Source organism: Colossoma macropomum, unplaced genomic scaffold (genome assembly GCF_904425465.1).
Source record: "Colossoma macropomum unplaced genomic scaffold, Colossoma_macropomum, whole genome shotgun sequence".
NCBI lineage: Eukaryota > Metazoa > Chordata > Actinopteri > Characiformes > Serrasalmidae > Colossoma > Colossoma macropomum.
The window spans coordinates 29,898,709-29,911,757 of NW_023494789.1; the positions used below are offsets into that span (position 1 = coordinate 29,898,709).

General features: G+C 38.6%; 1 protein-coding gene across 1 annotated transcript; it reads right to left on the minus strand.

Annotated features, from left to right (window-relative positions):
- Window positions 1–1,754: 1,754 nt before the first annotated feature.
- ip6k2b (inositol hexakisphosphate kinase 2b) lies at window positions 1,755–9,844 on the minus strand. Its single transcript, XM_036570839.1, has 5 exons — window positions 6,986–9,844; window positions 4,773–4,986; window positions 4,390–4,538; window positions 3,680–3,855; window positions 1,755–3,290 (listed from the first exon to the last, which is right to left on the minus strand). The coding sequence occupies exons 1-5, from the start codon at window positions 7,206–7,208 to the stop codon at window positions 2,757–2,759; spliced, it is 1,296 nt and encodes a 431-aa protein (XP_036426732.1). The 5' UTR covers window positions 7,209–9,844; the 3' UTR covers window positions 1,755–2,756.
- Between the last annotated feature and the right edge of the window lie 3,205 nt (window positions 9,845–13,049).

A 13,049-nucleotide genomic window follows, 5' to 3' on the forward strand; every position in this document is an offset into this window, starting at 1 on the left:
GTAAAAACAAAGACAGCCATGAGATAAAGTGAACAGCACTGCAGCTCTTATGACATCAAAAAATCAGGTACAACAAAACAAAAATAATGTCTGAAAAAAAACACTTTTACAAATGTTGACCTCCTTGTTCACCATTGATATAAAGATGAAAAGCGCTTCTGGTTTTTTAAATGATGCACACTTCCATCAAATTATAGTTGATCAACCATATTGAAGAAAAATGCATAGTGTAAAAACCGAGGGAGCTCCAAAACAAAAGAATTTCCGATTTTTATGGCTACTGTGAAAAGGTGATGACATTAACATTTTCTAAATTCTAAATTGGTATATGGTGGTATTTCCTTATTTACAAGTAATGTTATAAACTGCTGCTGTGAACTGATGACAGGGTGTGTGTTAACATAGCTGAGCGAGAACAGTGTTTTTCCTTGTGGGTGGTTTCCGTTTCTCTGGTCAGGATTTGGAAGCGTAATCCACAGAGATTTATCCAGGAAATGTGAGTACTGGAGCAGCTGAGACAGTCACACACTGGTAAGGCCATATGAGGATAAAAAAAAATACACACACACACACACACACACACACACACACACACATTTAGAGTTGTAGTCTGCACTTTGGTCACCAAAGGACAGATCACTAATTTTGCACAGCATAGAGAACAGTTTCATTAAAACAAGTCTAAAACTCCCACTCTTCTAACACACACACACACACACACACACACACACACACACACACACACACACATTTGTCCACAAATGCATTCACAAAGAACAGGCTTACAAAGTGCTTGCTGAAAGCTCTGGGTGAAAGGCTGAATAAATCCTTAATATGCCTGCTGAAGCTCAGCCAAAGCAGCAGCACTATATGACGCAGGTTCAGCACAATAGCAAATACAGCACAATCTACCCCACTATACTCAGCTTTCTCTGGGAATGATTCAGTTAACCTGGGTGCACTTCTGGTTCTCACAAACTTCATTAAAACATCTTTGCTTCTTGAAGTTTATTACGTTACATAATAAAAGTGTCCAACATTGATCTGGACATGCACAGTAGCTACTTATTACTGTCCTATTGCACTGTGTTCCAAATCTTATCAGCTTTTATATGTTGTAAGTCCTAGACTCAAATGGCCTTATAACTCAAGTGAAAGTATGCTCCTGACTCTCTTTATGGGTAAGAAAATGAAGGTAGAAAGCCTTTTGATTATTCTGAATGAAAATACATCTAGGTTCCATTTTCTGAATGCCATGTAAATATTGGATCTGAGGAAAAAAGAGAGTTAACTCAAACCTGTTAATACAGGATGTAAATCAAGAGTGAATATAATTAGTTGCATAAATATATAATTAATTATAAACTGAATGTATAGTAAAATTATAACAATAACTGTAGACGTCCAGTGACTAGGGCCTGCAGGGTAAGCAGCCAGTGGCATGAAACTGGCCTAACTAAAAGCAGGATAAATGCAGATGAAGATCTTGGGAGGCTGATGGTTACAAAGGAGGCTATTAAGGATTTTGTGGAGGGCAAGGTACTGTGAATGTTTTTAAACTGAATGAATAGATTCACGCAACTACTGAATTATTATTACAGGCCTCTAACTCAGAATTTGGAGGCAGAATCCGCAATTATGGTCAATTACTGTCCACAGAATGTGTTTGTGTTACAGGTGGTCAGCTGCTCAAAAGGTTTTTGCGCTGTATATATAGAGACACACAGGCTTTCAAAGATAACACATTTTTCCGGCATTGTTATCACAATCAAAGCATAATTCTCTTTATTTTGTTTTAGAGTGTTGAACACAGAACAAACATTGGAAACCATGACATAAAGATTGGTTCTTATAAATAACATCATAACAGTACAGTGGGATGGAATGTCATATAATCCACTCAGGTTCACCTTTTCATGTTTTGTAGAAATAGGCCAATCAATAAATAAAGCTCTCTTTATAGCATCTATTTTCACATCTAATGAACATAACTGGAATGAAGAGGAAGAAAAATAACCAAAAGTTCTAAAGGTGTCCAAACAGTGAAATCAGTCTCAAAAGGCTCATCAAAAAATGCTGTCCATGCAATCTTCTTACTCAAAAATCTCTCATTCCCTTCATGACCTCAGTATGAGTTTCTTCCCTTATGTATTTATCTCTCTTGGTCTTGTTACATTTGTAAAGCACCTTGATGTCTACGTATTGTTTATTAAGCATCATAATGGCTTATCTTTTTATTTTTGTGCTACCAAGGTCAAAAAAATTAAGAAAATGTCTTTGACAGTTGCAACAAACTCACGTGCCATCAAAGCACATACGCATGTGAGAAGTGAACAATTGGATTGTCAGTTCTCCTGAAGTGTCTCTCCTACAGAATTCATAAACCTACTCAGTTCTCGTCTCTTTCAGAAAAAGACAGAGAGAGTGAGAAAACGAATGAAAACACAGCAGGAGGAAAGAGCCCAGACATGGGGCTACTGCCATCCCTCCATCACATACAGAGTGGAAAACAGCTGGAGGAGAGAGGGACCACACTCTTTCATTGTAGATACATCTCAAAACGAACAGATGTGTATGAAGTCCAGTCCCATCAACTCCTGAGGGCGGGCCACTGAGGGACCTGAGGATTGATCCTTGACCCTGTGGCCTTTCCTCCTTGCATTGCGAAGGAGCCTTCAACCCTGCTATCATCATCAGGGCATCCACAGTAAGCTTGGCATGGTGCTTGGCGTAGTAACAGAAACACCTGTGTGTGCTTAATCGTTGCTGTGCTCCTCAAGCTGGGACAGAATGCTGATGAGGTTCTGAAGGCCAAAAATGTAACCGCTGTCTCCACCTTCATGAACGACACCATCTTCTCCGTAATCACGACAGGTCGTGTGAGCAAAATCAATCATTCTCACATCCACAAGCGGTGAGCCTGACCCTGAACTATCTCGACTCTGTGAGCGCCCGCCGTATGCTCCTTCCTCCTCGTCATCTTCATCCTCATCATCCTCCTCATCTTCCTCCTCTCCTCCTCGAGAGGGGCGAGGCCTAGCAGGGGCCAGGGGTGGTGCTCCATCATAAATGATTAGAAGAGAAGAAGAAAAAAAGCGATAGCTGTCACAGGCTTCCAGGACCGCTCGCATCTCTTTGAGCCTCTGGAGAACTGGAGAGAGAAGCTCTTTACGCAGAACCCGTCCATCACTGAAGAACTGGCACAGAGCTTCTTTAAAGCCAGCCAGACTCAACTTGCGCCCATGGTACTTATTCATGAAAATCAGCTGTCCCGTCACACTGTGATATACCTGCAGTCACAGAAAAAAGTTTTAAATGTGTGTTTATTGATAACTTTGTTGTAGCCCACTAACTCTGGCTGTACACAGCATACTTGTGACCAGACCTCACAACGATTTAAACTGATTATGACTGAAGTCAATGTATCATGATATCTTAAACTAATCACCCAGTAATAAAACACAGACAATAAGAAAACACACCAATTTTTTTATTCTTACATTTGAAAATAGCCCAAGAATTTTCTTTTGGTCAAAAAATAAGCACATACTTTATTAAATATTTTAACAATCTATTCTAACATTCCAAAGTTGATTCAATCAATGCATCAGGATACATCAATGCATTTCTACACCCCTAGTGCAGAATATCTTTAGAGTATGAGCGTGTATTGTATTACCTGCATCCCACAGAGACGGACTCCTATTGAGGAGGATGTGCTTTGCTGGCATTTGCGGATTTGATTGGCTTTCTTCTCCTCAGTGGCATCATCCCCATGCTGCCGGGTTCCCATCTTCAGATCTAAAACGCAGGGAACCCGATATCTCCATGTGAGGTTCTCCAACAAAATAAACTCTAAAAGGAGTCATGGGTCAAGGAAATAAAACTGTCCAGGGGATCCAACAAGGTGTCTAGATAGTCATTTCATGCCCTCTGGTTCTATATGTACTGAAATATCAAATACCTACATGCATGTTTATCTCAACAAAAAATGGTTACTGGTTATAGGGTATTTAAATGTATTTTCATATACTTAATTGTATGCCCGTTTTGTACATTTTAAGAACAAAAATGTCCTGATTTTGGAAAACCAAAGAAAAACAGGGGAAACCAACAATGGTACGATATGTAAAGTGCTTTCAAAAGCTACACACTTCATTTTTTGGACTGAAAGGGGAATAATATTTCTCTTTGGCTACTGAAGTGAAGGGTAGGGCCTTAGATTTAAAAAAAAAAAATTATCATTCTTATTACACATACATTACAAACAGATATGTGGTGTATGTATGATACCACATATGGTGTATGTATGATACCACATGATACAACTGTATAAAAACACCCTGTATTTGTGTGTGTATACAGTATATTCTCAGCAGTAAAGGATACTGTGCTGGTTTCTGTGTTTGGAGTTCTCCTTCATTCTCTGAAGATGCTGCTGGTGGCACTGCAGACTCCATGGGTTATGTTTAATCTGAGGCACGACATTCCCTTTCTCCAGGCTGTAGTACAACACCTCTGCCTTATCCTCACGATTACTGCAGAGCCAGTGAGAGAGAGAGTTAGACAGTGTTTGTGAGCGAGAGCTTGAAATGTTCAAATTCCCTGAGATACACTATTTAAAATTGTCTTGGCAATATATTTCAACATACTTATCTATACTAATATGTAATTAAGTGTAATCAAGCCTACTCATCAGCTGCTTGATTGTAACTGTGTGTAAAAACTATGCTAACATAGAACCTGTGTTTGTGTGAATAAATGCAGCTCACCTCTTGCTCTTCTCCTCTTTGCGGCTCTGTCTACTTCTCTCGTTCTCCAGAAGGGTAGACGGCTTTTTCTTACTCCACTTCAGCAGCTTGTTTTTGGGTTCTCCATCAGCTAAGTGTTCCTTATTCTCTATATCAGATGGGTCACTGTGTAGAGGATAAGCTATCAAACACAGGTTCCCCTCCTCATCCTCCTCAAAACTCACTGACACCACCCCTACAGAGAGGGAGACAGAAAGAGAAAAGATGAGTACAGTTAATATGAGTAGATACATGTGCACACACGATACACTATGTAACAACTGGAATTGTTTTAGAGAATGTCTTGCCACAACTTAATCCTCCTTTTACAAAAATGACAAACACACAAATAAAAGAGAGATGACAGGTGGTGCATCTATGCCCATGGAAAACATTAAACAGCAAAAAAGGCAAACACCACAGGATGGTTTAGAATAAAAATCAGAGTACTTTTATTAATGTTTAGCACAATATTATATTGACATTAAATATCATACATAGATAGATCACACATGCAAGCTTTACAGGGAGAACCAGGCATCATACTGCTTTACAATGTGAACATTACATTGCTCATACATTAAAAGCCAAAGCAGAACATGGAATAGAAGACTACAGCCAGTTATGCAGCCTACGACACAACTTGTACAACACGGCCCTTTGGACAATTTACAATGTGTGCCTCAAAGCCAAAGATGGTTATAGCTTTAAAACCAGAATCATATGAGGAGAAGAAAAGTGTTTCAAAGGCATTACCAGCATGAAAGAAAAAAAGCAGTATTTCAATTATACAAAAATAACCACATAATACACACAGTCGTATATGCACTAGGGGTGTAACAATTCACAAATGGTGTGTTGATTTGATATAGCAAAAAAATAAGGAGTGGCTGAAAATGCGCTGTACATTAACATCTTAATGTGCCCACTTTCCGCTTATGAAACAATATAAAAGAATGAAATCTAAAACAAAATGTATGCTTTACAGTTTCTCTATCTAATGCTTTAACCCTCAAGCTAACAAACTAGCCACAAGCTAGCATGCTAGTCACAATACAATGATAAGACACAACAAGATACACTGCAGTACAATTCGACAAAATTATATGTTGTATTGTTACATCCCTAATATGCGCTGTGTGAGCAAGGGAGAAAAAAGTGTGTCGTACAGTAGGATCCTGGGGCTCCTGCTCTCTGCAGTCTGGATGGTGACATCACAGGCTGTGATGTCACTGCTTTGCACCAGCGAACATACTCATGTACACTCAGCTGCTGAGTCAGAAAAAGTGTATGTGTATATCTTTGTATGTGGGAGTGCGAGTATTGGTTTTCACAATATCCTTATATTCTTGTGTGTGAAACCCTTAAGGCACATCTAAGGGGTATTTTCACTGGGAGTGTGAATGAGCCAGGCTGTGTACTGCATTCTTTCCTGTTAGTCGTATTCATTCTGGCTGGTGTCTTTTTTTAGGCCCACCATACATTGCCACAGAGTCAAAGATACTGCCGACACACATTGCGACTGAGTCAAAGACACCGCCAACACCTTCTGTTCATCACACGCACACTGGGAGTGACGCCAGTATGCGTGAGAGGACATAAAAATATATTAGCGATTAAGAGTGCTGAACATGATATTCCACTGGAAACTAATAACATAAATCTGCGTCAGGACCCAAGTGAGTGCCCCTTCACATCAATCCACATTTCACTGATTTTGTAATTCAAACCTTGTCTGGTTGTACATTTTGCTCTATCTGTGTGTCTGTGTAATGTTTGTGTATGTGTGAAATAGAGAAGGCCCTACAATGACTGAAGCCTCCTTACTATGTAACCTATTCACTGTGATATATCTAAACAGAAAATATTATACATTATATACACTCATAACTACAGAACAAAACAAAAAGGCAATAAGAAAACAAAAAGAAAGAGCTGAGCAGAGACAATGACAGAGAACAGCAGTACATAAGCATACAGACATGCCTGAATTGTATTAACCCCCTTAAAGTCCCAGTCTGGTTACATCCTATGGCTTACTATTCAGTAATTACAAAGACTACAATTCAAACTTCAAAATTTATTCTTAATTTGTACAAGAGTATAATACAAGTCTGGACTCGTTGGTGGGTCCTGGCCATTTAAGGGGTTTTAATGGTAGGCCTGTGTCTGAGTGTGTGTGGGGAGGTTCTTACCTTTGTACTGAGGTGTGAATCTGCGGATCTCTGGTGGAAGGCTCTTGTAGAACTGGTGTTCGCGGGGGATTAACGGCTTGCAAATGGTCTGTTCCCCAAAACGTAACACACATGAATGGCCTCCAACCTGATGGACAAATGGTTCTAGCATCACTCCTCCCTTCAGTGGCCCTTTCCCTGGGTATCTACACCCCTCCATCAGCGCTTCTAAAGCCGGACTCATCCTCCATGCACATCCGTCTCTCTCTCTAGCTATGGCTTTATCTTCCTCTCCTTCACTCGGCCTCTCCTTTATCTCCTGGGACCGATGCTGCCTTCCTGCTGCTGCTGAAGCACAAAGGGCTAAAGCTAGCAGTAAGAGAGGATAGAAAAAAAGAATATTCCTTTAAATTCGCTCTACTCCTGGTTAAAGGAATAAAGAAATGGTAGTCCAGCAGGCAGTGACAAGTTTTTTTTTGTAGAGAGACAGAGAAATCGCACAAACACTGTGTACAGCCTGCAACGTCCGCGTCGCTGACTCTGCTCTGACTGAGCAGTCTGTTCTACGGTAGGGAAGAAAATATCACAACAAGTCCCATAGCTCCTCCTTCTTCTTGTGGATCAGCCAATCAGAGCACCCCAGCTGTTGTCGGGTGGGAAACAAGGGAGAAAGGGGAACTGAACAAACAAAGGGCACGAAGGGGAGGAGGGAGATCAGGGAATAACAAAGAGAAGGAAGGAAAGAGAAAGTGTAGAGCTGCTCTCAGCTGTTTCTCTTCCATGACTGAATTCCTTATTAATCAGGAAGAGAGAGAGAGAGAGAGAGAGGAGAGAAATCAAAAAACAAAAAATGACCATCTATTAAAGCTAACCGCCTTCCGTTTCTCCTGAAAACATTAAGGCCTGCCAGTAAGGATGTTTTTACTGGAACTCTAGTAGGGATACTATTACGGGAACACAGAACACTATAAAATATATTCACTCCCCCTTAATCTCTCTCTCATTCCCGCTCGCTCGCTCACTCTCTCTCTCTCTCTCTCTCTCTCTCTCTCTCTCTCTCTCTCTCTCTCACACACACACACACACACACACACACATTTAAATACACGTACACTCAATATGAACACTCCTACCAATAACAGAACACTGACACTTGTAGTAATGTAAAACAATAGAAAGACAGGATGCTATGGTGACAAACTCATTTTCTCTCTCTCTCTCTTTCTCTTTCTCTCTCTCTCTCTCACTCTCTCTCACACTTTCACTCACTCTTTCACACACAAATCTGGAACATTCTTTTTTCCCCCACTAGGATTAGTACATCAGATCAATGAGTAAGTCTAATGCAGACTGAGAGACAAAATATATTTTACACCAGCCAATTCGGCTGAACAGTTTGGGAACTTTTCTGATCAATACTGTGATTTAAATGTGATTATCTTCTGCACATTAAACTGTTCAGGTGTTACAGACTAAACCAAACTGTGCCAGATGCCAGTTCACGAGCTCAGTGTAATGTAAAACTTAAAAAATTCATAAAAAAATTTCTTAAATTCATGCCAGGCATCAACTCTCCCTAAGAGTGCAACAAAGTGCACCACTTTCCAAAATTTGTGATAAGAGGGCATATAGCCCACAAGTACAGCCAGTTTGATGCAGAATCTCAAACATGTAAGTATAATGATCACCACAATGTGTCCAATCCATACTGCCCCTGACTCAGCTCAGAAAATTCTTGCCAAAAGTAAGTAAAATGAATGATAGTAAATGTGTCAGTGTAATATATTTAATTGATGTGGAACCAATGTACACATTTGAAACAAGCAAATTCAAAGGAACATTTTTTAGTGGACACTATAGGGAGTGTTTACGTTTCATTCACACACATGAGAAAAAGTAGTTTTCTATCTTGTGTCTAGTGCAGCCAGTGTAGATAGAAACACTGATTAAAAGAAGCGATTTGTTCTGTCAGATGAACAACTAAAAATGCTTCAAAGTTGTTTTTAAGAGATTTTGAGAACAAACATTCAAGTACAGAATTTCAAAATATCAACGAGTACTGAAAGCCTGTAAAATGCTGGTAGGTCCAGCCCCTAAATGATTCAAAATGAATTTGCTCTGATTTGCCCTATAATCCCTATTATTATAAATGCAATCCAGTATGTAAAGCACATGTAAACCAGCCAAACATAGGCTTATCAAAATATTTTATTCACCAAAAGCAAATTTCAAATGGTTCCTGTGGGGCTTTGTGGCAAATTATGTGTCAAAGCCTAAAATGTAAAACCAACTGTGATGGTTTTGCAAAGAATGTGAATGTCTATTCATACTGCCAAACATCAATGATGGTAATTACAATTACCTGTTATTAAAACAGCTACAGTGTCTCAGGTCTTCTTAATTAATGAAAAAGCTAATCCTGGAACAAAAAAAATGTGCCAGTGTGCAGAAGATGTGTATTTTAGTCAGTGTGAGGGTCAGTGCAAATGTGTGTGGCTTATATGACAGAGAATGAGTCAGTGTTTGAATACTAGGTCACTGTGCATGTTTGAATATTAGAGACAGGGGATCTGTGTGTGCATGTTATGTCATGCTGGCACACACTGGCAGGTTTATACACTATGAGTCCAGACAATGCACTCTGGCACCCACAGACGAGACCAGGTTATGCAACCAGGCTCAGGTCAACAAGGTCAAATTTTTCTCTATGAGATGGTTCTTACCAAATAATGAGAAAAAAACATGAATCGTATTTCTGTGCACCAAGGGGAGCAAAAGAAGAGTTGATGCGAAAAGGTTAAAGGAATACTCCAGGTTTTTCTATCTGCTGACTGATTACTAAGGACAACAAATTCAACACATTTACCTGTACTTACAAAAAACCCAGAACATCTGCTGACTCAAAAATCCCAGCGGAAGTCATTGGGCAGTTGCTGTACATTAGACTTAAAAATGCTGGAGTATTCCTTGAAGGGATGAACATGTATAAACATGTTTGCTATGGTTATAGAAGCTGCATATTTCAAATCTAAAAATTTTATAAATAAAAAGCACAGATAAAGACCTCTACAGGAGCATACAGGTGTTTTTGCTGCACCTTTCCATGGTTTTCTGTTTCAAAGAGGCAACACGTTAAATCCTTTTGTCTTTTAAAACAACAGCTAGTAATGCAAATGTAGCTTCTAATCTCTCAACTTTCACTTTGTTCTGCTCCACAGGATCAGTGTATGACTTCCCCAACAGCAAACATTTGTGCATAAGAGACAGAATCAATGCCAGAGACCAATGGCCTTTGGTTATTGTTGCTTATTTGATTTCTACAGTCCCTATAGCTCATTAGAACACACTGATTGGTTAGATTAAAATCCAGATGGAGAAACAGGAGCAACTGGGGTAAACACCGACTGAATCCGAGGAGTAAAACATAGTGAAAGTTTACAGGATTCAGGATGCCTTTGTGCTATGCTAGAGGGAACAATTGTCAAAGCAAATATCAAATGGTTGTTTATCATTAAAACGTGGATAACAGTTCCACTGAAAAAAGTGTTGTTTTAAATGTACTTGACTGTGTACATTGCTTCCATGTTAATAAAATACACTACATTAACACAATCCGTGCCTAAAGTAAGTAAAATGAATGATAGTAATTGTGTCTGTGTAAGATATTTAATTCATGTGGAACCAATGTACACATTTAAACCAAGCACATTCAAAGCAAACTTTTCAGGGTACAAACAAACAAATAAATATTCAAATATTCATAATTTATTGCTGCTGACTACACTCACTATGGCCTATATTAAATAGTGGTAGATATCAATCTGAAGTCCAAAATGGACTACATTTTCTTTATTTGAAAATGTAATAATTCATTCATTAGCTTTTAGTTCAATTTTAATTCTTCATCCGTCCTAATCAAAAGATTTAGGCTTTGATTATAGGCATTGTCTACCATTCCCATTATGCTCCTTAAAAAAATAAAAGCTACTAAATTAATAGTTACTGAACTTGTATTGCAGGTACACATTCAGAATGAATAAATCTGCAGTCCACAAATTGTTTGTTATTGTTGTATTTCTTACTACTGTACATTTATGTGCTTATTTACTCTTTTATTCATTTGCAATTAATTCAGTTTCACGCATGTGTTCAATGATATTTAAAAGTTGCCCAGTTAGTAAACAATAGTGATATATTGAAGAGTAAAATGGATTTATGTATGTGTGTGTGTGTATGTGTGTGACAAACAGAGATACACTGCTACTGTTTATGACATCAGTGGAAAGCAATGGGGAAACCTGATAAGCCATTTTCAAAGAAAAACGTGAACGCACACCCACTTTCCCTCTCTCTCTCACATGGACACACAAACACACACACACACACACACACACACACACACACACACACACACACACACATACACATATGCAGGAACATGCACAAACATGCACACAAACAACCACCTGGCAACATTCAGGAAAACCCAAAACACAAATAGAGGGAGTAGAAAACACTGCTTCCTGCATATGTTGAGAGGATGACCTATAGTAGGGGTCTTTTTTTCTAGTAGAGGGCTTTTTTCTTTTGCTGGTGTAGATCACAGCAAACAAAGAATATGTTCAAATACAAGTCTTACAGAATTGGCTGGCCACATTACCATTATGTATGGTATAATTATCATGAATTTGGTTTCCCTTTTTTTCAAGTGAAAAGATCCACATAAAGAGGCCGAACTTCCTGGTCACACTGTAAACTGACAGGATGTATAATACGTGATTTTCCAGTGTTTGTCATCACTGAATTATTTCTGGATTGGTACAATGACGTAACTTTATGTTTTTACTAGAATCCTCTGAAAAAAAAGTCAGACACGTACTGTAAAACAACAACTGTGTTGACGTGTGGCTAATGTCCACTGTAGGCTACCTCTAAGCTATGACCAAATAATCATGATTAATAATGATTAATCAAATAATCATGAACCATTATCTCAGGTTTTAGCATCATTTTTACAAAGCAGCTTTTTTTCTGCAACATTCTGGACTAAGAATGACTATGTTTTCGCTTCACCTGTCACACACTGATGTTAAGCTATTACTGTCAAAAATAATGGGGGATGGGGGATCTCTTTTTTGAAATTATTCAAGATAAATTTGGGGCATCTCAGGATGATTGTCACAATGATATTACATAACTGATGGCATATTTTGAAAGTGACATAAAATCTCCACAAAATCTTCCACACAAGTGAATTTACATTGTCACTAAGCCAAAACAGAGTGGAATGAAGATACACACATACACTGAGCAAACACTACCTCTGTCAGACCACAGCAGCACTCACCTAACTTTTACTTCAACGAGCATTAGATGATTACTGTCTATCTATGCTTCAAAACATCCACATTTGGAGTGCTGGTTTGTCAGAAAAGGTCTGTCACATTCAATTCCCTCATATGATAATGTACAAACCCAGTTGGGACAGTAGATAAAATGCAAATAAAAGCAGAACGTAGTGATTTCTAAACTGTTGTTTGTTTTTACAAGTATTTAATTGAAAACAGCACAATGAAGAGATGTATGATATTTTACCTCAATTTTTTTTTATTTTTGTAAATATAACTAATTCTAAATAGTCTAAGTTTAAGAACAATATTTCTCATGCATGACTGCAAAGAATTTAAGGATTTCACCATCTACACTCCATAACACTATTAAAAGATTCAGAGAATCCAGAAAAATCTGTAAAGGGCAAGACAGAAAACCAATACTGAATGCCAGTGATCGCTGATCCCTCAGACAGCACTGCATGAAATAATGACATGCCTCTGTAATGAGTATAACCACATGGCTTCAGAAAACCTCTGTCAGTAAACACTTTGTTGCTTCATCTACAAATGCAAGTTAAAACTCTATTTTGCAAAGTGTAAGCCATATAACAAGAACATCCAGAAACGCTGCCAATTTCTCTGGGCTAAAGCTCATCTGAGATGATGAGTCTACCTTTCAAATTATTTTTGGAAATAACTGATGTTGTGGTCTCCAGGCCAAAGAGGAGAACGACCATTCCAATTGTATTTAT